Genomic DNA, 27,807 nt, shown 5'->3' with positions numbered 1-27,807 from the left:
CATGCACTCCCTTCTTCATAGTATAACACATCATATACACCATCATATTCTATAATGCACCATGCACGTCATCATAATATACATACACTGCCATCATACTCCATAGTGCATCTTACCGCCTTTATTACTATACGAGTATAATGCACCATATGATATTATATAATGCACTATTCCTTCCTTGATCATAGAATAGAATGCAAGTACCCAATTTAGTATATTATATAATGCACAATACACCCCATTATTATACCATATAATGCACTATTCGTCTTCATCGTCATACTATGCAATGCACTATAAATCCTAATATATTATACTATCTAATGCACTATATACTTCCCCTATTATATAATGCACCATTCATCCTGCTCTCATACCATATAATTCATCCCAACCATTCTATATAACACATCCTTCCCCATTTTCACATGCTATATAATGCGCCATACAGTTCCTTCATCACTAGACCTCACTGACGATCACCTGACCTATAGATTTCCCTATACTATAACTCTCTGATATCAAGGCTATATCAGATGTACAATATCCCTTTTTGATCTCTTGTTATATTACAAACACAGAATTGTATCCCCCCCTATTTGTTTCTAGTGGGGGATTATCTTCCCTCACATCTATGCCATATGTCACGCCACCCAGCCCCCATTCTCTGTGTCTCTGAATGTCAGACCATGCGCAGTACAAGGCAAAGCCTTACGTAAAGCCCCCACATCCTCACTGTCACAGATGGGTCACCTTCTTTACTCCAAAACGAGATTGTTCAGCATGTTCCGCATGATATATGCAGTATACTATGAATTCCCATATCTCACATATTGTGACATAGACTGAGTGTGATTGCATATTATATCTGCTTGCCCCTGTATCTTCTCATATCTGCTGTGCATGTGCTAGTGAGTGGGATGGCGAAGTGAAGCCTTTGTAAGAATTTGACCTTGATCAATGACATCAAGAACCAACGGGCCATAAGCCCCCAATTTCCAAGTATTCGGTCTTTGTAGTGAAACAATGCTAATGTTGCTGATACCAAGGTTGTATCCGATGCAGATGGACAGACTGAAGCACCATAGGAAATGTGCAGTGATAACATGTAATATTAGAGTTTTTAAGGGGATTACATATATGAAGCTCCCCCATTGCAGTTCCCCTTTAGATTTTAGCCATTTCCTCTTGTATCTAGCTCAGTCAATGTGGCCTGCAGGTCTGTTGCTATGCAGTAGGCAGCAGGCCGCGACTATCCTGAAGGTCATTATTTGTATTCCCAAGGGGCATCTATCATCACCAACCTCTGATTGACTATTGACTGATTGATCGGATGACTAAATAGTAATGCCCAGCCAATTATTGACATTGGAGATCACATTCATCTTGAGATCATAAAGGAGGCCTTTGGATAACCTTGAAAAAAATGACACAATTCTTCCTCCGATATGATGCATTGATATGGACCAATGAGGACTGATACCATGGAGGGTACAATCCATCTCCTGAGCTTGTGTACCACCATCTGACCTTCAAGTGCCCTTCTTCCATTTTAACAGATGACAACTTTAGGTCTTCTCTCTTTCCAAACCAAGTAACCCTTTAGCCATTCTACATGACAGACATCAAACTTTAACCAATTCACCACCAGAAAGCAAGTTAATTCAAACCTCCCCTCCCCCCAACTCATAAGACAGAAGATGTGATTTCCAAGCTCCTTAATCACCAACCACTCCTTTTATCAAATACCATTGTGCCTTCCTGTCTCAATCTCCCACCTGCCTCATCGTTCACCACCCCCCCTCTCTCACTTTGCCTTGCCACCATATTCTCCCCCTCGTCATGTCTCTCCTCTCTATGGCAAGTGACCTCATCTAATTTCCCAAGGCTTTTCTTTCTCTCCTTCTCTTGAGTGTTGACAGATGTACAGACACCGCATTGCGCTGTGCACACAATTATCCACAACCCAGTGCACAGTTGTGCCCGGTGTTAACCCTTCAGTGGCCAACATGACATCACCAGTAACCTAAAAGATATGTGTCACAGGGATCCCATTTGCATTTTAGACATGGTTCACCTAAAAAGGGTCTTCTTAAAAAAACACAGGTCAAATACAAAAGGGAGCATTTAGAAAGATGCCTATCTTGATTCATTTAGGACTACAGAAAATCAAGGGAATTGTTCAGAACCATGGACAGCTCTAGGAGATCCCGCTCAAGTCCATGGACAGCTCTAGGAGATTTGCTGAGCACCATGGACAGTTCTAAGAGATCTGCTCAGGTCCATGGACAGCTGTAGGAGATCTGCTGGGGACCATGGAAAGCTCTAGGAGATCTGCTGAGCACCATAGACAGTTCTAAGAGATCTGCTGGGGACCATGGACAGCTCTAGGAGATCTGCTGGGGACCATGGACAGCTCTAGGAGATTTGCACAGGTCCATGGACAGCTCCAAGTGATCTGTTCAGGACCACGAGCAGCACCAACTGTTCAGGACCATGGACAGTTCATGACCGTGAACAATCCGAGGACCATGGAGAGATCAAGATCTGTTCTTGACCATGAGCAGTTTAGGATGAGTGACTGCTACAGGTCCATGTTTAGGGCCATGGACAGTCCAGTTGAGCTGCTCAAGACCATGGAGAGATCCTGAATCCCTGTTCGTGATCCTGGACAGCTCCAGATCCCTGTCCAGGACCACAGAGAGCTCCAGAACATGGGGCAACACCTCACCATAGACAGCTCAGCACTACGAATCAATGCAATAGGTGATTGTCTGCAAAGGACATCTAGTCCTAACCATGAACAGAGGATGCAATGCTTCCCAGAAACCATCAGCAAGTATGTATACTCACCCCCATGTCTCTAGCTCAGGCAGGGAACAGATGTGGCCGGAATCCTCCGTAGGGGAAGGGGGGGACAGAGACTTGAGCCCCAGAGAGGAGGGAAGGAGACAGAGAGAGAGAGAGAAAAGAAAGAGGGGAAGAGAGGAGGAGAGGTAGAGGCAGCTGAGGATGAAGCGGACTCAGCTCTGTGCTCGGGGAGGCTGCTGCTCTCACATCCCTCCCGCTCCCTCTCTTCTCCCCCCTCTCACACAGTTGGTCCCTCATATGCTGCAGTCATATAGGCCACACCACCAGGAGGCTCTCCGCCAATCACAGCCCCGGATGCTTCCTCCCCACTTGTCACCCTGATGCTCCCTCCCCTTTTATTGCAGCTGTTACATTCTTGAAGGTGAGTGCAAGTGTGAAAGTGAGTGTTCGGGCGAGTGTGAGAGTGCCGGGGTGCGGGACGGCGGGACGGGGCTCGGCGGTGTGGGCGGCAGGGCTGTGCGTGTGGGCGGAGAGCAGGCACTGCGGGGGAGCAGGTGTGAGGGCTGAGATGTGCGCGTGTGACAGTAGGTGCGCTCATGTGTGCGCGTGTGACACCGACTCTAATCAGCTGCGCTTGTGTGACACCAGCTGTAGTCAGGTGTGAGGGCTGAGGTGTGCGCGTGTGACACCAGCTGTACTCATGTCTGCTTTTATGATACCAGCTGTACTCATGAGCGTTTGTATGACACCAGCTGTACTCATGTGTGCTTGTGTGACACTAGCTGTAGTCAGGTGTGAGGACTGATGTGTGCTTGTGTGACACCAGCTGTAGTCAGGTGTGCTTGTGTGACACTAGCTGTAGTCAGGTGTGAGGACTGATGTGTGCTTGTGTGACACCAGCTGTAGTCAGGTGTGCTTGTGTGACACTAGCTGTAGTCAGGTGTGCTTGTGTGACACTAGCTGTAGTCAGGTGTGCTTGTGTGACACTAGCTGTAGTCAGGTGTGCTTGTGTGACACTAGCTATAGTCAGGTGTGCTTGTGTGACACTAGCTGTAGTCAGGTGTGCTTGCATGACACCAGCTGTAATCATGTCTGCTTGTGTGACACCAGCTGTAGTCAGGTGTGAGGGCTGAGGTGTGTGCGTGTGACACCAGCTGTACTCATGTGTGCTTGTGTGACACTAGCTGTAGTCAGGTGTGCTTGTGTGACACTAGCTGTAGTCAGGTGTGCTTGTGTGACACCAGCTGTAATCATGTGTGCTTGTGTGACACTAGCTGTAGTCAGGTGTGCTTGTGTGACACTAGCTATAGTTAGGTGTGAGGGCTGAAGTGTGTGCTTGTGACACCAGCTGTGTTTACGGATGTTTGTTTGACACTAGCTCTAGACAGGTGTGTTTGTATGACAGTAGACGTGTGCGTGTGTGACACAGCTGTACTCATGCACGCTTGACACCAGCTGTACTCGTGTGGCACTAGCTGGTGTCATATGTGCTTGTGTTACACTAGCTGTAGTCATGTATGCTTGTGTGACACCAGCTCTAGTCATATGCGCTTGTGTGACACCAGATGTACTCATGTGTGCTTGTGTCACACCAACAGTACTCATGTGTGCTTGCGTGACACCAGCAGTACTTATATGTGCTTGTGTGCCACCAGCTCTAGCCATGTGCGCTTTTGTGACACCAGCTGTATGAATGTGAATTTGTGTGACACTAGCTGTACTCATGTGTGCTAGTGTGACACCAGCTCTAGACATTTGTGCTTGTGTTACACCAGCTGTACTTATATGTGCTTGTGAGAAACCAGCTGTGCTCATGTACGCTTGTGGGACATCAGCTGTACTCATGTGTACTTGTATGACACCAGCAGTACTGATGTGTGCTTGTGTACCACCAGCTGTGCTCATGTGCACTTGTGTGACACCAGCTGTACTCATGTGCGCTTGTGTGACACCAGCTCTAGTCATACGCGCTTGTCCGACACCAGCTGTACTTATGTACTAGTCATGTGTGCTCATGTGATACCACCTGTACTTAAGTATGCTTGTGTGACACCAGCTGTACTCATGTGCTCTTGTGTGACACCAGCTGTACTCATGTGCTCTTGTGTGACACCAGCTGTAGTCATATGTGCTTGTATGGCACCAGCTGTAGTCATGTGCTTGTGTGACACCAGCTATACACATGTGCGCTTGTGTGACACCTGCTGTACTCATGTGTGCCTGTGGGATGCCGGCTCTAGTCATGTGTGCTTGTGTGACACTAGATCTATTCATGTGTGCTTGTGTGACACCAGTTGTAGTAATGCATGCTTGTGGAACAACAGCTGTAGTCATATGTGTTGCTTGTTTGACATCTGTTGTAGTCATGTGTGCTTGGGTTACACTAGCTGTAGCCATGTGTGGCACTAATGTGTGCTTGTGTGACACCAGCTGTATTTATGTGTGCTTGTGTGACACCAGCTCTAGTAATGTGTACTTGTGTTACAGTAGATGTGTGCTAGTGTGACACCAGCTGTAGTCATGTGCACGTGTGTGACATTAGATGTGAGCATGTGTGACACTAGCTGTAGTCAGGTGTGCTTGTGTGACACTAGCTGTAGTCAGGTGTGCTTGTGTGACACTAGCTATAGTCAGGTGTGCTTGTGTGACACTAGCTGTAGTCAGGTGTGCTTGTATGACACCAGCTGTAATCATGTCTGCTTGTGTGACACCAGCTGTAGTCAGGTGTGAGGGCTGAGGTGTGTGCGTGTGACACCAGCTGTACTCATGTGTGCTTGTGTGACACTAGCTGTAGTCAGGTGTGCTTGTGTGACACTAGCTGTAGTCAGGTGTGCTTGTGTGACACCAGCTGTAATCATGTGTGCTTGTGTGACACTAGCTGTAGTCAGGTGTGCTTGTGTGACACCAGCTATAGTTAGGTGTGAGGGCTGAAGTGTGTGCTTGTGACACCAGCTGTGTTTACGGATGTTTGTTTGACACTAGCTCTAGACAGGTGTGTTTGTATGACAGTAGACGTGTGCGTGTGTGACACAGCTGTACTCATGCACGCTTGACACCAGCTGTACTCGTGTGACACCAGCTGTACTCATGTGTGCTTGTGTGACACTAGCTGTAGTCAGGTGTGCTTGTGTGACACTAGCTGTAGTCAGGTGTGCTTGTGTGACACCAGCTGTAATCATGTGTGCTTGTGTGACACTAGCTGTAGTCAGGTGTGCTTGTGTGACACCAGCTGTACTCATGTGCTCTTGTGTGACACCAGCTGTAGTCATATGTGCTTGTATGGCACCAGCTGTAGTCATGTGCTTGTGTGACACCAGCTATACACATGTGCGCTTGTGTGACACCTGCTGTACTCATGTGTGCCTGTGGGATGCCGGCTCTAGTCATGTGTGCTTGTGTGACACTAGATCTATTCATGTGTGCTTGTGTGACACCAGTTGTAGTAATGCATGCTTGTGGAACAACAGCTGTAGTCATATGTGTTGCTTGTTTGACATCTGTTGTAGTCATGTGTGCTTGGGTTACACTAGCTGTAGCCATGTGTGGCACTAATGTGTGCTTGTGTGACACCAGCTGTATTTATGTGTGCTTGTGTGACACCAGCTCTAGTAATGTGTACTTGTGTTACAGTAGATGTGTGCTAGTGTGACACCAGCTGTAGTCATGTGCACGTGTGTGACATTAGATGTGAGCATGTGTGACACCAGCTGTAGTCATGTGCACTTGTGTGATAGTAGATGTGTGCATGTGTAACACCAGCTGTAGTCATGTATGCTTGTGTGATAGTAGATGTGTGCATGTGTGACACCAGCTGTAGTCATGTGCACTTGTGTGACAGTAGATGTGAGCATGTGTGACACCAGCTGTAGTCATGTGCACTTGTGTGACAGTAGATGTGTGCATGTGTGACACCAGCTGTAGTCATGTGCACTTGTGTGACACATCTGTACTCAGGTGCTCTTGTTTGACCACAGCTGTACTCATGTACGCTTGACACCAGCTGTACTCATGTGTGGTGCTAAAGTGTGCTTGTGTGGCACTAGTTGTAGTTATGTGTGCTTGAGTGAGATCAGCTGTAGTTATGTGCAGTTGTGGGACCCTAGATGTGTGCTTGTGTGACTCTAGCTGTGGGCATTTGTGATGCTCATGTGTGCTTGGGTCACACCAACTGTAGTCATGTGTGCATGTGTGAAACATCATGTGTGCTTAATCTGACCGTAGATATATATATACATACACATCTGGCACCAGGAAAGTTTTTAAGTTCTATTCTTATGTATTTTGGGTATTTGGTTTACTTTATTATATATCTGGGGTTATACCTGTGATGGCTCAGATAGTAGAATAGTAGTTTTTTAGTTTGACTCGTATATTTGTTTTTGTACAGGACAAAGTGCTGCTTCTTGTACACGCTTAATACTAATTGGCAACACACTCAAAGGAGAAATCACCAAAATGTCAAAGTACCCCAAACTGAGACTGCATTCACACGGGAGAGTGCGATATTGGGCCAAGAAACTCATCCCAATATCGCGCTTGCCAGCATGCATTTTTCACACCGATGCGAGGTGGTTTTTATTCAAAAACACATTGCATCACTACTGTGAAATTGCAATCCTCAGGTACGTGTTTCACGTGCGTCAGAGTATTGCAAGTGTTTTTCATTTATTTCAATGGCAAACATATCAATTGTATGCACATTACATGGAATGCAAATGCCATGCGATGCCTTTTAACGTTCCATTGAAAACAATGGGCAAGATGTTCCGCAGGAACGCCCGAAGATAGTACATGCTTCAAGGGGAAAAAAATCGTTAATGTGAATAAGTCCAATCAAAAGAATGGAGTTCATATTTGTGCGTGTTTTGTGCATCTCGCAATGCACAAAAGTCGTGCGACATTCTCGCCCTCGTAAATAAGCCCTGATAGTGATAGGGCTATATATACCTGCTGCCAACATATATTTTATTTTTCTTCCATTCACTTTAATAGGTCCTGTATAACCTTTCCTCAAAAGCTACTGCTTTCCATTAAATTAATTATATGAGTTTCCAATAACAGCTGAACCTCAGCCAGTTTTTTTTATAACACGTGGTAGTATGAATGAAACTAGCCAGGATTTCCTTGCCATCAGGGCCTAAAACATCCCCATACTTCTTATGTATAAAGCAGTGTCGTAACATCCTCTATTTGCACAGCTGCACCCTTTATTTAGAGAACTGCTCCCATAAACACCATACATAAGACATAGCTATAGTTCCTACTTCATTATAGCTACTGCTGCTGGCTATGCTACTATCTTCCCATTGTTGCAACTATGTTGCAATGTTCTGTTTAATGCACATGGTGAGGTGTAAGAAGAATGATACATTCAAAGTGTATCTATCATTAACACAAAACCCATATCACTCTGTAGGCAGGCAGCTCTAGACAGAGACATAGTTAGGATTTTCTTCACCTGGGGTAAAGATTTAGCTTAGCACTTCCCCAACCTAAAACTTACCATTAAATACATTTTGGTGGGCCTATTAGTTCATTTGGCAACCTGATGGTGCAGTAATCAACGCCTGGGACTGATGGCCCACTAGCCCTCTTCTAACAGGAATGGGTTTTAAAGGGCAATTTCATGGGATTTGTGTTAGGTTGTGCTGCTGGGACCTGTTGTTCTATGGTTTTCCAGGAGCACAGCTTCACAGGTGTGGGATAATTGAACTGGTTGGGTGTGGAGTTTCTCCAGCCATCCAATCCCCCTGGTCTGCTGCTCATGTATACTAGCGCTCTGGCTAGAGGATACTGTTGTCCTAAAACCCTGGTGCTTGCTCTATGTATGAACAGTCCTGTTCTGTGTTGCACACAATCCCTAGTTTGTTGGTATGAACTATGTCCTGTCCTGCTTTGGATAGTTTTCCACCCTGAGCAAGTTAGGTCCATCAGTTTCATCATCGGGCCAACCCTATTGCAACCCCATTTCACCCTGCATGCAACCAGGTTTCATGTGGAAGTTGTCTTGTTACAGTAGGGACCTGTGAGACAACGAGGACCCTTGAAGTGGGCTCACGGGCTTAAGTGTTTTGGCCAATTCACGAACTAATACCCCATACATTCTATAGCAATTCCATCAGTTATGTGTGCAGGTATGTATAGTGAGTGTCTTGAGTGTTTGCTGCTGTATGAACTTTGATGTCACATATTCAAAATAGATATTCATGTAAATAATGTACACAGTTAGGCCTCATTCACATCTGCATTGGAGGTTCTGTTAGAAACTTCATTGTAGATTCCATTAAATTGAAAGGAAATAAAAAGAGCAAAACGTACAGCGCTATTGTTTCTGGTAAAATGTTCAGCACTTTAACGGAAACCTGTAAGTCTCTGTTATAGTCAATGGCGTCCACCTACTGCTGTTGTTGTATACTAGATCAGGCACCACCATTAATTTAGTTGTTCTGCTATAACAGAACAGAACAATAGTAACTTATAATGGCAGCAAGTGCTGATATGAGCAAGTCCCTACCATATACTATTGAGCTTGATGTTTCTCTCGTGGCTGTTCAATATCTTTCATAGAGTTTCATAGAATAGCAGCAAGCATGCTTGACCATTGCTTCAAACCTTACATGGCCCTACTGGTGGGGAGGGATGAAGACCAGGCTACCCCACTGCAGTGATTGGTGGGGGACACAGCAGTCAGACTGACCAGTCTAACATTTATCTTTAATCCTATGGTTTAGGGATGAAGCTTTAATAGCTCTTTAAAAGAGTTGTACCAAAATTCCCATTTATTAGGCTTATCAAGAAAGGTGATTAGTCTAGTGGGGGGTCTCACAATTGAGACCCCTGCTGATCCCGTGAACAGGGGGTTCCGTGTCCCACCCTACTGCTCACTGCAGGCTCATTACAACCCATTTGTTTTCGATGGGACTGCCAGAGATAGCCAAGCGCTTGAATTTGGCTATATCCAGCAATCTCATTAAAGTTAATGAAGCGTGTATGCTCCACCATCACTCTATTCAATATCCTCCTCATTGTTGGGGGGGGGAGTGAATCTGCAAGGAAGAGGAGAAAGGGAAATGGGACCCCTGATCTTGGGACCTGTGGGAGTCTCACTGTTGAGATCCCTACCAGATATTTATCAGCTATTCTGCAGATATGTGATAAGCCAATTATGGTAGACACCTTTAAGTAGCAGATACCCTCTACAAAATTGTACCTTCACTGTAATGCACATACAATACAATGGTGTTTTCTTTGTAGTGAATTACATTCTCTGAACTGTTCTTCACTACTCTTCTTTCCTAATCCAAAGCCCCATAAATGTAATACTGGCAAGCTTATAGAGAATCACAGATAACAGTTATATTACTATGTGCGGTGCTATATGACAGACACCTATCTACTGCATCTCAGCACCGGTTCTGCAGTACAAAACCCACTCAGCATATTGATGAGCATAATGCTGGACACTTGCTGCATCTCCAGCAGTAGAAGAGTCTCTGCGTCATTCTGCCTTCTCTGTACCCGGTGATGAGCACAACTTATAACTGCATAGTCATGTCTGTAATACCGAATCAACCTGCAACATGGTAGCAGCATTTTCATTAAGTTTAGTTGCCAAAGCAATTCCCCATCCTGTCCAGGCCAGGAACCACATCCATGCTTTATCTGAAGTAGTAAATAACTCTTGCTTCTTCAGATAAAGAGACTTTCCAAGGTTCATCCTGGTGATCTCAACAGGTGAGATCTCAGGGCGTCCTCTAACAGCTGGCATGACTCTCCCTATGGTACAATTACCCCATCCTCCCAAGAGTACGCCCGATTCCCACACAGGTAGTACATTCACCGTTCTAATGCTCTAGGAATGATTCCCCCATGACTTGCTAACCTTCTCAGTAGCCACGCCATGTTCCTGTTTGGTACAGTTTCACATCCCTCTTCATCACTTTGTGGGCATGCGCATTGTGGAGCACGAATGGCCTTCATTTCTGCACACCCGCACCTGAGATTACATTCGGCACTTTGGTTTTGTTTTCTCTTTGCACAGTGAAAGAAGAGTGACATTTTCACAGTTTGTTTTCCCAACGTGCACTTTAGGAAGTGGAGGGTAAAAATGTCCATGATCTGAGGGATGTGTACATTAGCCCTACACACAACGTGGGTGCCACTCAGATGCCTGCAATTTCCAGATATGTTCTCTGAGCTGACAAAGCATTTTGATCAGTGTGTTTTACATCTAACTGGACAATGTAGCTATAATCTGTTACATGAAGATCATTCATAGATAATGGGAGGCCTATTAAGGGAATCACTTTGAGATTTGTAGGAATATGTGAGCAGCTCCAACAGTGAGTAGCATTTAATTGTTTAGCTGTCTGCTGATGTAGGAGCCAAATGGTGTTATCCTGTCTATTTCCTCCTGACTGTATCTCCAAGCAAAAACTACAAAGGAACAGGCAACACAACACCATCTCCCCACCCCTGTCTTCACTGCAACCTTTGTCAGGTACCTGTGGACACTGTTGTATACAGTGTCCCACTATCTTTACTATTGCGTACATGAGGAGGGTCACAATAAAAATTAGCCCCAGGATGCACACTGTCCCAACAATCCACCCCTAATTACCATTAAACCATGTCAAGGTTATTAATGTACTCTCCACCAGGTAATCCGGTTTCCTGGATCAGGGGTTTTTTGATCTGAAAGAGAACTACAAGAAGTAGCAAAATAATTATTTGTTGTTTCTGCCAAATTGTTTTTCGTTGAAATAATAGTTTGAAGACTTAGGCCTCATGTCCACAGGGAAATTCGGGTACACACAGATTCTCCATGCAGAATCCCACAACGGGTCCCTCCTTTCCCGCAGACTTGAAGCCTGAAAATAAGATATACTTACCAGTCCGGACGCTGCGGATCTGCCCTCCGTCATGGCCGGATCTTTTTTCTTCGGCCCGGCGGATGTGCTAGGCATGCCGGCAGCGTGCCGCGCGCATGCGCCGTGCACATCTCTTTCTTTTTTAGAACTCCTGCTCTCACGCGGTACAGCAGAAATACAGCTCCGGGTGTGCCGCGGGACCGGACGGCTCCCATATGCTTCAATCGAAGCCGTGGGAGACTCGCACAAAATGGAGCATGCTGCGGGTGTTTTCCCACATATGCAATCCGCGCGCCAGGGAAAAATGACATCCGCAGGTATTTAATTACCTGTGGGTGTCCAATGCATTACTATGGGAGCGGATTATGCATGTGGGACACCGCATGGATTTGATAATTCTAATTTGCCCGTGGACATTGGGCCTAAGAGAGGTGACAGTAACCTGGGGTCAATCTGGCAAGCGTGTATTTTCCTTCCCCACCAGGAGGCAGCCACTCAAACACCCAGCAACCACATACTAGGTATAGTACAGGAGTTAATGTGCAAGCCTTTCTTAGCGGAACAATATGCATAGCTCCGGTCCTTCGCAATTTACCAGTAGGGATGTCTGGTGTCTTATACACAATCCAATATAAAAAGCTTAAAATTCTTGCCATCGGGGCCTTAGTGCACCATGATCCTTGTAGACCCTCCAATGCCCTACAGCGCTGGGGTCTGTCTCATGACCATTACCACAATGGGTAATATTATTATCTAACCGTGCACTAGTGTCTAGGCCCAAGCTTATTAGTGGTGGTGAGAACTGAAAACCTGTAAGACTGACTGTGTAGCTAACACACTTAGGTAAATTCATTGCGAAACCTACCCTGTCCGTAGGTTTTTCTCCCAAATTTATTACAGAATCTTGCCTATGTGAAATAATGAGGTTAGTTTTTTTTGTCAAATACTGCGTATGTATGTTTTCCTTTAGTAGAGTCAAGAAGTAGTCATGGATATTCTTTCCAACTGACAACATTCTTTTGGACCCCTGTAAAATTACACAGGTCATGGAGGTCATCCCATATAGTATCATGAAAACACAATTCATTGAAGACTTCCTCTGGGTTTAGTGGTACTGCAATGTAAGATGAAATATCTGATTGCACATTATGGACCCATATCAACCCCAGATGAAACTCCATCTTCACCAGAATTGGACTCAAAAGGATCCTTCTCATCCTTCTATCAAAGACTCAGGACTAAATGGCTAGCTTGTATCCACACTGGTCTGCCCTCGAGCTTGACGGCATTAGGTGTAGTCAGCTGTACTTGATATGGCCCATCAAATCTGGCTTCTAGGATTCTCCTGACGTACTTCTTTAGGATGACCCAGTCTCCAGGTTTCAAGGAATGAGTTCCTTCGGATCTAGTATGGAAGAGAAAACACGTGAATGAACTTTAGATAAGTGTTCATGTAATTCCACTAAATCCGAGGTGAGAGTGGAATAATCTGCCTGCAGCTGCTGTGGAAAATATAGTTCTGTCTTTGGCACTGATCCAAGCAGAATCTTATATGGACTCAGTTTTTTCGGTCCCGTAGGGGTGGTACAAATAGCATATAGGGCGGTCGGCAAAGTTTCTACCCAATTTAAAGAACTTCGCGAGTCCAGGAATTTAGCAATTTTTAACTTAATGGTCCCATTAGGCCTTTCTACTTTACCACTACTTTGAGGATGATCAGGTGTATGTAAGGCCTGTGTGATCCCAAGGGTCTCCAGTATGTATCCCATTATTTTCCCCTTAAAATGGTTGCCTCTGTCACTCTCCATGACTTCTGGAACCCCATATCTGCAAACAACCTCTGTTAATATTTTCTTAGCGGTGTTCTTGGTCGTAGCGGATGTGACCACCCACACTTCCAGCCAGCCAGAGAATGCATCTATAGCCACAAGGACATACTCATATGTGCCCACCTTGGGTAGCTGTATCTAGTCAACTTGCATCTCTGAAATGGGTACAATGGTTTAGAAGTGTGTTTTCTAGGGGTCTTTACAATTCCCCAGGGTTGTGTCTTGCACAAGTGAGACAACCCTGAACGAATTTTGCAAAAATAGTCTACATTCCCATTGATAAATGAGTTGAACCGTGGGCTAGATTAGCCATCATCGGATAAAGACTCTTTGGAAGACAAGTTTTACCTTCTACCTGCCAAAGCCCTCCTGCAATCACAGCTCCCGCCTTCATACATACCTTTCTGTCCTGTCTTGTAACCTGAGCTTGTAGTTCTTGCAGTAGAGACAAATCTGGCGTTGTTGGTAGAGCCAAAGTTAGTAATGGCAGACTGGCTGCTTGTTTAGCTGCCTTGCCTGCTTGGGCATTTCCCACAGCCTGTGTGCTGTCTTCCTTCATGTGAGCTGGTACTTTAATCACAGCTACCTCTGCTGGCAGTTCTAAGGCTTTAACTGAGTTATGCACAGCTTCTGAGTTTTTTATTGGTTTGCCTGAGGATGTCAGGAACCCTCTAGTCTTCCAGATGACACCAAAATCATGTGCTACTCCGAAATCATACCTAGAATCTGTATAACAATTGATCCTTAATCCTTTACCAATGTACATGCGTCAGTGAGTGCCTTCAACTTCGCCCCCTGTGCAGATTCACAGGGTGGGAGTGGCTTTTGCTCGATTACCTTACCATTCTGGACCACCGCATACCCCATAGCAAAGCGTCCTTGTTGCTCGCTAAACCATCTGAATCCATCTACAAAATTCTCAACATCAGGCTTAGTTAGAGGGATTTCTGTGACATTAGACAATCCTCTTGTTTCAGCTAACATCAGTTTCTGGCAATCACACTCAATATTATGTACTGAGGTTCCCTCATCATCTAACTTTTTCTTTCCTTTGCTCTGCAAGTCAGTGCCTTCACTCTCTGCACTCTTCTCTGTTGAGTCTTCCACTGGCATAAGTGTGGCCGGGTTTAGCACTGTATATCTGAAGAGTGTTATATTAGGCCTGAGCAATGTTAATTCATAGTTTGTTATTCTGGCTTGTGATAAGTGTTTAAGCCTAGTAGTATGTAATAATTCAGCTACAGCGTGCGGGACTTGAACCATAAGTCCAGATAAGTATGCCAATGGGCGCATGCGATCACCATGTTTCTGGGTAAGTACCGCTGAATCAAATCCCCCTTGTTCATGGCAGAATAATGGGAATGGTAACTCATAGTTAGGGATGCCTAGAGCAGGTAATAGCTTCTTCTTGGGTGACATTTAAAGGATACTGACGTATACAAAGTGGTGTTATCCCAGGTTTAAGCTGGATCATTACTGGAGGGGCAGGTAGTCTGCCAATATCTGTTTTGGAAGTGGCCCATAAATGGGAGGGGACCTCTAGCAGCCAATCAGGACTAGGGCAATTTTTAACAATATGTGCCTGTGGGTGTGTTGCCATAGACATTAACACGCGCAGGGTTTCCTCTGGTACTGGGGCAACAATTTGGGGAACGCCTGAGGAAAAATCTATAGATGCCTCCATGGCACTTAATAGGTCAGTTCCTAATAAATTATATGGACTGTCTGGGCTTACTAGTACACGCGTTACAACAGATAAAGCATCGGGAAAATTAAGTTTAACATGCTTAGTTAGTGGAAGCTTAATAGTTGTTCCCTCTATCCCTTGACAGTCAAAGTAGTCCGAGGAGATAAACTCCTCCGGTACATATTTTTCTTTATCAAAGTGTGGGCTGATCCTGTATCTACCAAAAAATCTTTTGGTTCCCCAGTGTCCTCACATGTAGATGTAATAGTTAGTTGAGGACCAGGGGAATTGCCAAGGGAATAATTAAAGAGGGAACTCACAGGATTGCCATCGCCTCATTGAGGTGACTGGCCATTTGCCAGACACCTCTGAGGGCACTTGGCAGAAAGGTGCCCTTTCATCCCACAACCCCAACATTGTACTTGGGATATGTCTCATGGGGACAGCTTCCTTTTAGTGGGTGTCTGACTATTTGTCATCTGTTGCCGATAGTTAGGCATCCTCCATTTAAATGGCTGATTTACCATCACAGGTTTCTTCCTGTTCTGTACATCAAGCTCTGCTCCCTTCGCTATGGCCACTAGGTCAGGAAACTGGCAAGTCTGCCAATCGGGGCGAGCCTTCTTCACTGCATCCTGTATAGTCCTAACACGAATGTGTGTTTTAATAGTCTCATGTCCTTATTGTCTCCTGTCTCATACCCGTAGCCAAGCCAGAGTTGTTCTAGTGCTGCAGCATAGTCGGCTACCGTCTGTTTAGCTTCTTGTGTTTGTCATAAAATTGTCAGTCTGACTATCCTGTTGTTCTTGCACCCAGGGTTTGATAGCTATTATAAATTCCTCCCCAAAACCCATTTGTCGTTTTTTCCCTTGGTACAGTACCTAGGGCTTTTGCTAAGATTTGGTTTTTCAAGACCTCCCCTCGATTAGCTTCTAAGAGACCTTCCAGATCCGCCGATGTTGCTTTATGAGTGGTCTAAATACTTTAAAAGAGTTGTACCAAAATTCCCATTTATCGGTCTTATCAGGAAAGGTGATTAGTCTAGTGGGGGTGTCACCATTGAGACCCCTGCTGATCCCGAGAACAGGGGGTCCCATGTCCCACCCTACTGCTCACTGTGGGCTCATTACAAACCATTAGCTTTCGATGGGACTGCCAGAGATAGCCGAATACAAGCGCTTGGCTATCTCCAGCAATCTCATTAAAGTTAATGAAGCGTGTATGCTCCACCGTCACTCCATTCAATATCCTCCTCATTTTTAGGGGGAGTGAATCTACAGGGAAGAGGAGAAAGGGAAATAGGACCCCTGTTCTTGGGATCTGTTGAGTCTCACTGTTGAGATCCCTACCAGATGTTTATCAGCTATCCTGTGGATAGGTGATAAGTCAGTTATGGTAAACACCTTTAAGTAGCAGATGCCCTCTACAAAATTGTACCTTCACTGTAATGCACATACAATACAATGGCGTTTTCTTTGCAGGGCATTACATTCTCTCATTCTCTGAACTGTTCTTCACTACTCCTCTTTCCTAATCCAAAGCCCCATAAATGTAATACTGACAAGCTTATAGAGAATCGCAGATAGCAGTTATATTGCTATGTGCGGTGCTATATGACAAACACCTATCTACTGCATCTCAGCACCGGCTCTGCAGTACAAAACCCACTCAGCATATTGATGAGCATAATGCTGGACACTTGCTGCACATCAAGGTGTAGAAGAGTCTCTGCGTCATTCTGCCTTCTCTGTACCCGGTGATGAGCACAACTTATAACTGCATAGTCATGTCTTTAATACCAAATAACCCTGCAACAATGCGGAACTATGGGTATATCATTGTGTGTCTTCGAGGCAGAGGGATACCCGTACCTGTAGCAGGAGGCTCAGCTCACGTCTCAAACCAAGAGTAACGCACCGCTGGACTTGCTTGTATTCTCAACAGATAGCATTCTCTTTTATGGAGCTCCTTACTCTCCAACAATGGGCACCAAGATATATGCCAGCTATCACCTCATTCAATTGTATCAGTGCCCTGTAGAGCCCCAGGTATCTTTATTGTCTACAGACACTCCTACCAATGAAAATTAGTGTCCAGGACTGTAAGATAAAATCAGTGAAAGGCTAGGAGTTCCCCATTGTTCACCCCTTACCATAGGGAATGGCACACGACAAGATAATGGCATTCCATCACCTGGTGAATCTAGACTTCATAGGAACCCACAGCAAAGACTGAATGGAGCCCCTCCACCTTGTTGATGGGAATGGTGCTTTGCTCTGATGAAATACTGCAGACACTGTTTGATGCAGACAAGAATCTTCATTTTTCTCACAATGATACAGATCTTGGCAGAGAATACTTGGCGGGTACAGTCTCTTAAACAACAGTTAACAGAAGAACAGTTTTAGCAACTCCTAAAGACCTGCTCTTACCCGAACCGCATGCTACTATGGGTATAAGCAAGGCAAGCCTGCACCACCAAGTACTGTTTCATAAGGTTGTACCAGCCACTTGTCTAAAGATGCCCTAGTACCTCTGAAGGGGTCTGGAACTGCTGGTACACTACCCATTTTCAGAATCTTCCTGACCATCAACAAGTTGTGCATTGCAGCGTGCATGCTGTTCACATTTGCAATTCTTACAGAGTGGTCTTACAAGAGTTTCTCAGACTCACCAGCCTCTGCGGCTCTGAGTGAGACTTCTGCAGGTTCCTTTTTTCAGAACTCATCTCTCTAAGCCAGTGTTTCCCAACTCCAATCCTCACGGACCCCAACAGGTCATGTTTTCAGGATATCCTATAGTAAGAACATTGGTGGTAATGTGTGAGGCATCGACAATAATTACATCACCTGTGCAATACTGAGGAAATCCAGAAAACATGACCTGTTGGGCGTCTCTGAGGACTGGAGTTGGGAAGTGCTGCCCTAAGGGTACATTCATGCAGATTTTCCACAGTAGAAGATCTCTACCAAAATCTGCAGCAAAACCATATCAAAATCTGCACCATTGGTGTGGTTTTTGATGTGGATTCACAGCAGATTTCACCCTTTCAATTTAGGAATTCACAGCAGATTTCACCCTTTCAATTTAGGAATTCACAGCAGATTTCACCCTGTCAAAATCCACACCAATGCTCTGGTTTTTGACGCAGTTTTGATATAGATTTTGGTGCAAATTTTCCACTGTAGTTTCCATTTCCGCTACATGTTAACGAACCTCTCTTCTCATTCAGCAGCCTGATTACCCCACTGCTCCTCCAGCTCTAGTCACTCCTCTCTCAGTGGCTGCTGAGGCCCAGACCTCTACCCAATCTCACAGCATGTGTCACTATCCTCATGCACACTCACCGCAGTAGCCATAGCACGCATCCTAACATGAACAGACCTAAAAACCCATCTACAGGCTTATAGCAATGTCTAATGTCAGACAGTTGCAGGGCACCAGTAATGGCCCACTCTGACTGACACCTCCTCCTCCTGCAGGACAACATCAAGGAACGGCATTCTTGTTGTCATCAACTAACACAAGACTGAAAACACCACTAAAGCAATAGTTCTCCTTTTCCTACAATAAGCATCAGGGGGTGCCTGGATTGCATTGGTAAAATTGGCAGAAATTATGTAATATAGTCTTATATTGGTTTCACATCTGTGTTGGAACCTCTGGCCAGAGGTTCTGTTGCAGATTCAGCTGCAAATGCCGTAAGAAAAGTGCTGCATGCAGCACTTTTTCTTCCATCCCAAAACCAGGCAGCTGGGTGGAAAGGGAGTGGACCCTATTATAGTCAATGGGGCTAGCCCGGCGATATTCAGTTCTATCCATTTGGCCACGGGGATTCCGCTATAATGCTCCCTGAACAGAGCAGGAAAGTGGAATGCCCAGCACAGGTGTGAAAGCACCTTGAATTACATCATTATTACAGTTAAATAAAGTTTTTTTGTTTTCAACATTGCATCGCATCACAACACAACATTATATCTTTGTATGGGGCAGTGTTGGACTGGAGTGCCTAGGGTCAACCAGTAAAATTCATTCTGGGGGCCCATTGTAAAAGTCTTGCAGAATGTCAAGAATAAATGCCCCCTACAAGCAAAAAAATATATATATATTGACAGCCACAAAATGTTTTAGAGATTCACAGAAAAGCGTACTGTATTCTTAGTTATAATTTACATTTTATTAGTCATCAAATTATATAAAAAACTAGCTGTACCCTACAATGTCCCAAACTATAATATCTCGATGGACAATCAGAGTAACCGCCCTGAAAAGGGCAACCCCACATTGTAAACTGACCCGCCTCTTCCTATATTACTCTAACCAAAAAAATAGGGAGATGATAAAAGGAATGGGAGGTACTAGCTACCCAACTCAGGAAAAAAGGAGACCCGATCTAAAAAATGAAAATAATTACAAAAAATAATAGTGAAAAATACCACCACCAAAATGAAAAAATTGAGATTTGATACATTATTATTTGGTATTGTTTTCTGATAAAATTGTATTTGAAGATAAATGATACCTGGCTCCTTATTATCTGTTCATTATTGACATTAGTTACTGAGTGATGATCCCTGATTAGCCCTTTGAAGTTAGGGATGAAATGTGTAGAAATAGAAAAGTAATCAGTATTATTTGATGTCAGGATTATTTGATGTTAAATAATCATAGTCATAGAGTGACCGAAGGTCGGATGCGACTGAACGGATAATCATCATCATATATATATATTTTCTTTTTTCATTTTTTAGTGGTATTTTTTGTTATTATTTTTTGGAATTATTTTCATCTTTTAGGTCATGTCTCCTTTTTTTCCTGTCCTGGGTATCTAGCACTTCCCCCACCTGTTATCTTCTTCCTATATTTTTAGTTATGGAAATAATGCAGACAGGGCATGGCAGGTCAGGTTCTAGTGTGGATTCGCCCTTTTCGGGGCGGTTACTCTGCTTGTTCATCTAGATAATATAGTTTGGGACATTGCAGGGTGCAGTTAAGTTTTTTTTATATAACTGGGGGCCCAATGTACAGCTCCATGCAAATATTACCTGATCCCCATTCACATTTCTTGCTGCTGCATTCTCCATATACAATCCCTCAATAGAAATTTGGCTGTGTTTGCGTGTGGCCCTTTTTCCACTGACATATATAGGAAATAGGCAGAAATTGGTAGACTCCCATTTACCCAATGTGTGCAGATCCTGTGGGGGCTGGGAGCCCACCATGAGCCAGTCTGAGCCTGGTAAAGGGGTGAGTATATATACTTTTAGTTCACACCATTCCCCTTACAAGTGTTGTGTGGTCGACGCAGTTTTATGGGCAATTCTGTGTGGACACATTGCTATAGGACAAAGTTGTTATTTTAGCCTTACATTTCTGGGCACTTTGCGGAGTACTTTCCCTACAATTTGGAATAATCCAGGGGATCATTTTCAGGATTATGACTAGAGATGAGCGAACGTGTTTGGCTCCGCCCCTTTTCGTCCGAGCACCGAACTTTGCGAGCAATTCCGTGCTCGGGCGAAAAAAGTTCGGGGGGCGCCGTGGCAGCGCGGGGGGGTGCGGCGGGGAGTGGGGGGGAGAGGGAGAGAGAGAGGGCTCCCCCCTGTTCCCCGCTGCTGCCGCCCGCGCCGCCGCGACTCTCCCCGCCCCCCGGCGCCGGCCGAATCTTTACGCGCGGACACTGAAGTCCTCGGTAAAGCCGGTGTCTGGGTGCGTAAGTGTTCGTTTAGAACACGTTCGCTCATCTCTAATTATGACAATTAAGGGCGAGGCATCATGTGCAATATATTTTTATGACTTGGGCTCCTGAATGACAGCTCAGAACTATTGTGGTTCCTAAAGGACCATCAGCAGTCCCCCAGCCATAATAAGAAGCAGAATTATATGAGTGTCTCAGGTATTGTATGGCTCACAACTCCCTACTGCTAGATGATCACAATGGATTAGTCTCCCTTCAATTTAACTTTGATGGCATTATAAACTCATGGGATAGCTTTTATTGCAAACTTTACTTTTGAATGACACTTTTCCCTCAGTTTAATAAAAAATTATACTATTCATAGAATATAATGGCTGCTTAAAATGTAATATGTAATAGCCCTCAGCAGAATGTATGCTAAAAACAAAGTCAGAGCGACTGTAAAGATCATTTTCCTTACAGACTACAGTATGTAAAAGGGAGATAATTAGAGATAATCGAGTATACTCGCTAAGGCACATTACTCGAGCCAGTAGTGCCTTAGCCGAGTATCTCCCCGCTCATCTCTAAAGATTCGGGGGCCGGCGTGGGTGACAGGTGAGTTGCGGCGGGGGAGAGCGGGGTTGAGCGGGGGGGGGGGGGGGAGAGAGAGATCCCCCCTCCGTTCCTCCCCGCTCTCCCCCGCCGCTCCCTGCCCGCCGCCAGCCCCTGAATCTTTAGAGACGAGCGGGGAGATACTCGGCTAAGAGTAATGTGCCTTAGCGAGTATACTCGCTCATCTCTAGTGATAATACGTTTTATAATATTGCAGAACTTGTATATATTGTAATATACTAATGTATAGGATGAATTAAACATAGGTCTCAATGCGGCAGATTTATGAAAACTGTCTAAAAGAACTGTCCTCGTTGTCCATAGGAATCAGTCACAGCAGATTTTAAGAACAGAATGCTAAATGATAGCTGAGCTGTGATTGGTTGCTGTGGTCAACAAAGACAGTTCTTTTAGACAGTTTTCATAAATCTGCCTCTTAGTGAATACTATTATATGGTCTATATTTCATGCACATATAATATTTGATATATTTCATATTATCTACTGAAACCTATATAAGTCTCTATTATAGACGCAGCTATAGGTGATGCAAGGGTCACAGTTGTGTTTTTATCTCCTCTATTAAAAGGGTGGCCATAAGGGGTATCCTTATTATTAGGGCTCATGAGGTTGTGTAGGGTGGGTCTTCCACTTGAGATTCTATTCTGTTAGTGCAAGGCTCTGCTACAAGCCTGATTGCTTTAAAAGCCTCAGCAGAACCAGATATCACATGGTCACCCCTTTCATTTAAATGAGTGCAAGATAATGTCACATTTTTCTCATAGTGGCTACTGCAGGAGACATCTGTGGGCACTTCCTCAGGTGTGATATAAGCTGATCACCAAGGGGTTTCAGCCGTAAAACCATGGCGATCAACTGATCTCCTGCAGGTCCTCTTTTAAGCAAGAGGGTGTCTAAAAGGAGCAATCCTTTAAAGTGACATAATAAAAGTTTTAATCAAAGGTTGTCTAGGTTCTAAGACCCCTGTTGATCACTCAAATGAAGGGGGCTTCAGCACTCACCTGAGTGCCATGCCCTTTGGCTGTCATCATCGCCTGTCGGCTTGTCTCAGAGGCTGGAGATGAATGCATAGAATTCTATAGACATCTTTGCCCCCATTCTTCAGCTGCCAAGACGAGCTGACAGGTAGTGAATTCGGCAGAAGGGGCACAGCTCTCAGTGAGTGCTGCAGACCCTTCATTTGAACGATCAGTGGGGGTCTCAGCACCCAAACTACCAGTGATTAAAACTTTGACATGTCAAAAGTGACTATTTAAAAAGTGCAGTGACTCTTTAATGGCTCTTTAGTCCCTACTACATAAAAGAACTGCAACAGTATTATGGAGGTATAGCCAATAGGGCATTATGTTATACAGTATATACATGTACTCTACATAGATTTGTATTGTGTTATACATTGTCATGACATCACCCTTGTGATGCTGGGTAATTTCTGCATTAAATGTCCCCGTGTCCTAAAATCCAAGAAACCTTGTGAAACGGAGACCGAAATTGTCTCCATTTCACACATTAAAGCCTGTGGTCTGGTCCCAGGGTAACATCTCAATGCCGTTCTTGGCATCAGACAGAATCCTGGAATGGAAACACACAATGTAGGGTGAATTTCTAAAACTTTTTTTTATGCCAGAATCTGACATGAAGTTTGAAAGTTTTGCGCAAAGCCTACCTGCTAAAAAAGTTTGCAACTTTTTGACAGCTATGCCGGCTCACGTGACTTTCCTCAAAAGGGAATTTGGCCACCCAACCCAGCACATGTATAATTTATGCCAGAAATTAACATTGAGTTATACCGGAGTTCTACGCCAGATCATACCTGGTGTGATATTTCTGTGCAGGTACACGGAGGTGCTGCGATGAATCTAATGTATGACGACGTGCACTTCTTCATATATTATGCTCATCATACACCGCTGGAGAACATATTAAGGGCGCCTACCCACTTGCGTTGCCGTTTTTTGCGCGTGAAAAACGCAGCGTTTTCGCGCGGTTTTTGCAGCCCTTCATTGACAATCATGGGTGCATTAAGAGAAAAATAAGGAGACATATGCAACTGACAGTTCCTATGTGAAAAAAAACCACGAAACGGAAAAAAACACATTCTATACTAATTGCTCTTGAGAAAAACGCAAAAAATCACAGGAAAAAAAAACGCAAGTGGGTAGGCACCCTAAGACTGCCGTGGGAAACACTTGTCTTAATGAGTACTCCCCCCCCCCCCACCGTGTGCAGATATACTGTTTGAATACAAAAGTGTATATTCACTCTCTGCAGGGACCTCATAGCAGCCACATGATGCATTAACCCTTGACTCTTATATAATACAGTCTTAAAGATGTAAATCATCTGTCACGTTCTGCAGGGTACATCGTTTCTGTACTATCAACTCATTTTGTTGTGTTGTATCCTCGTTCCCTGCCTCTGTAATATCCACCACTCTATAACACAGCACAGACCGTGCAGCTCAAGGACGCTTTATAATACAAATCCCTCTTTTATGTCCAGTGCTTTCTGCAATACTGATGCTTTGTAATATATATTCTTTTCTTTGTCATTTAAATCAGCCAATCTTACAAAGTATTCTCTGTAATGTATCAAACTACACAATATGGAATATATCAATCCCTCTACGATGTACAGTAATATATTGCATTCACCCAAGGCAGTCATGGTAATGTAATCCATAGAGCAATAAAGCTTCATTCAATGTTCATGTTTTACGGATTCTATGGTGGTAGGGATGTCATGGGATACTACATAGTTACATACTTACATAGTTAACAAAGTCTGTTGAATTGTGAGAAATCACTTAGTTTAACGTAGATTCCAGGAAATAACGGTTCTACCAAAGCTGAACCATCTCTCCTATGTCCAGTCATGGCGGACACATACTAGATTGCCACTAGATGGAATACTACACCAGCCAGACTGTGTTTAAGGGCTCATCTACGTGAGGGAATTTGCGTAGCTAACTTACATGCCAAAAAAAATGCAACTACTAGAGCCAATGGTTTCCAATGAAAACATTCACAGACGAAGGACTTTAAAAAAATTGCACTAGAAAGATAGGATCTGAGGTCTGAAATTCAGCAACTGAAATTCCCTTATGTGTGAAAAGAAAAGACCTGACCTTTGGTGTGCAAAGCCCAGGAGTGTCCATAGGCTCCTATGGGAGCTGGAAAAAAGGGAGGGGCAGGGAGATTAGCTAAACATTTCAATTGTTTAGTTTAAACCACTGAACTATGGGAATGAGAGAGGAAGGGAGATTAGCAGCCTTAAACTAAACATTCCCATTGTTTATCTTAAACTGCTAAACAATGGGAAAGGAAGGGAGATTAGCACTGTTTATTTAAACATTCCCATTGTTTATCTTGAATTGCTAAACAATGGGAATGGGAGGATGGAGGGAGATTAGCAGAGTTAAGGTAAACATCCCATTGTATGTATGTACTGTATGTATTGTAGTGAAGGTTTTGTACTGGCCTGAGGAAATAAAAATCTCTCTCTCAGCAGCGCATTTTTTCAGCAACACGCCGCAAAAGATCATGTGAATTTTAACGCTAATGAGGCTCACAGAAAATCATCTATTCACGCTACTGTTAGCTGCGATTTTTTTTTGCGCGGCTAACTACTGCGCGATTTTGACACTCGTGTTAATGAGCCCTAAAGCCTCCTTCACACGGGCGACATGGCACTGTCGTGAGAAAATCGCAGCGATATCACATCAGTGATCCGTGCAACATTGCTGCGCTTTCTGGCAGTGATACCACGATTTTGTAGCACTACAAATTCACAAGTGATGCTACAAAGTCATGCAACTTTGTTGCACCACGTGCAAGGATTTTCTGGGGGCAAGGTGCTTGAAATATAAGCCCTACCCGGAAAATTACCCCTAGCTGCAGTTAAAAAAAATATATATCACCTCTCTAGCACTGTCAGGCTCTGGTGCGCATCTCCTCTTTAGCCCGGTTCTGCAGTTTTCTACCAGCCCTTCCTGGATTGAAGGCTTAAATCCCCACCTCCTGGAAGGACTGGCTGTGATTGGTTCTGGAGTACTGTGACTCAACCAATCAGAGCCGGCGCTCGATGAACTAATCACAGCCATTCATTGAATCATTGAATGGCTGTGATTGGTCCATCGAGTGCTGGCTCTGATTGGCTGAATCACAGCATTTCAGGACCAATCACAGCCAGCCTTTCCTGGAGGCAGGGATTTCAACCTTCAATCCAGGAAGTGCTAGCAGAAAACTGGAGACCGGCTCTGAATTGGAGAGGCTGAAGAGGAGATGCACTGGAGCCTGACAGCGCCAGAGAGGTGATGTATTTTTGTTTTCACTGCAGCTAGGGCTTATTTTCGGGGTAGTGATGTCAGGTTCACTTTATACTTAACTTTCCAAGTACATTACTTATCTTGTATTATAGCCCACAAATACACTTAATTTAACTGGTTACTATTTGAACCAATCACATCCATTTATTGAATCGTTGAATGGCTGTGATTGGTTCATCGAGCTCAGGCTCTGACTGGCTGAATCACGGCATTCCAGAACCAATCACAGCTATCCCTTCCTGGAGGCGGGGATTTCAACCTCCAGTACAGGAAGGGCTGGCAGAAGACGGAAGATGAGTGCCGGGGAGCTTCAGGGAAGAAGACACACCGCAGCTGACAGCGCCTCTTAGGTGATGTATTATTTTTATTTTTTTTTGTGCAGCTAGGGCTCTTACAGTAGCATTTCCTACTGTCAAAGTTGGAACGCACCGCACAAAAATCATGTTTTCTTGTAATGCGATGCAACAGAGAGGAAGGCTCCATAGGGAAACATAGGCTACAAAACCTTGCAGGTCACGTGCATATCGCAAAACCTGCGAGGTTTTTGACTTGCAATGTTGCAGGCTACAAAACATCAGGAAAGCATGGGCTTCACATACATGCGATTTGTAGCATTGTCGCAACGCGAGAAAATCGCGCAACTTTGTCGCCTATGGGAAGGAGGCCTAAAGCATATGTTCAATTTTGAATTTTGGTTCAATTGAGCAACTATATCACAGGGTGGTGAACAGTTAGTTTTCATACGTTACACAATTGTACAAGTCTGGTGAAAAGACACTTTCCAGAAGGCAAATCATCAGAATATTGTGTGGACATTGAGGCAGCAAGGAATGCTGGGAGAGATCAGTTCTAATCATGCCGAGTAGTCACTCAGACTTTAAAGCAGAACCAGTACAAGATAAATAATGTACTTGCAAAGTGGCCAAACTTTTTGTCTAACTTCATTTTATACAGTATGTGAACTAGTACTGAAATGTGAGCAACATTTGTATTTCAAACTAAGGCCTCTTTCAGACAGGCGTTTTTTCGCGTGATTTGCGGATCGCATAACGGATGCGCATCCGCAAATCGCATGACCGGAGCCGACGATTCGCTGAAAAATCTGCACCTAGCAGCGTTTTCAGCGAAACGGGCCCTATCAAAGGAGCGCTCTCCGCTCTTCACCCATTGAATTCAATAGAGCCGGCAATACAGCTGGCTCCATTGAAAGCAATGGGCTGCCAGCGAGCGCTGGATGAATTTTCGGGAGGGCTTAAAAATATAAGCCCTTCCCTGAAAATCATCCAAAAATGTGTAAAAATAAAAAAAAATGTATACTTACCTTTTCCCAGCAGCCGGAGTTCAGCCGCAGCCAGCCAGCAGTTCTCCTGAACTGCTCTGTGTAGTATTCAGCAGGCGTGTAGTATTCAGCAGCTATTGAATGACAGCTGAGAGCTGCCACTGATTGGTCCCTACGCTCAGCCAATCAGAGGCAGCACTCACTCACCCATTCATGAATTCATGAATGGGTGAGTGAGAGCTGCCTCTGATTGGTGAGGGCTGTGACCAATCAGAGGCAGCCCATTCAGCAGGTGGGGATTTTAAATCCCCACCTGCTGAATACTACACAGAGCAGTTCAGGAGAACTGCCGGCCGGCCGCGGCTGAACTCCGGCTGCAGGGAAAAGGTGAGTATAATTTTTTTTTTAAACATTTCAGGATGCTTTTCAGGGAAGGGCTTATATTTTTAAGTCCTTCCCGAAAATTCATCCCGCGCTCGCCGGCAGCCCATTGCTTTCAATGGAGCCAGCTGTATTGTCGCCTCCATTGAATTTAATGGGCGAACATCGTTCTTTTCTGCCACAGCTGTTACAGCTGTGGCAGAGGAGAATGATCTTTATAGTATATGTTCTCAATGGGGTCGGCGCTGCTGCCGCCGGCCCCATTGAGCGCATATATAGAACACAAGGAATCGCAGAACCCAGATAGACG

The 27,807-nt window shown here is 44.5% G+C and overlaps 1 protein-coding gene across 1 annotated transcript in view; it reads right to left on the bottom strand.

The window, feature by feature from the left end:
* The window catches only part of ATP1A3 (ATPase Na+/K+ transporting subunit alpha 3), a 56,000-nt gene extending 52,927 nt beyond the window's left edge, over positions 1-3,073 (bottom strand). The window contains exon 1 of the mRNA XM_066607148.1: positions 2,854-3,073. Coding sequence (XP_066463245.1) covers positions 2,854-2,859 — 6 coding nt within the window. The 5' untranslated portion in view covers positions 2,860-3,073. The remainder of the gene's footprint in view (positions 1-2,853) is intronic.
* Between the last annotated feature and the right edge of the window lie 24,734 nt (positions 3,074-27,807).

Source organism: Eleutherodactylus coqui, chromosome 6, assembly GCF_035609145.1.
Source record: "Eleutherodactylus coqui strain aEleCoq1 chromosome 6, aEleCoq1.hap1, whole genome shotgun sequence".
NCBI lineage: Eukaryota > Metazoa > Chordata > Amphibia > Anura > Eleutherodactylidae > Eleutherodactylus > Eleutherodactylus coqui.
The sequence above is the reverse complement of the archived record's forward strand: the minus strand, read 5'-3'. Positions and strand labels throughout refer to the sequence as shown.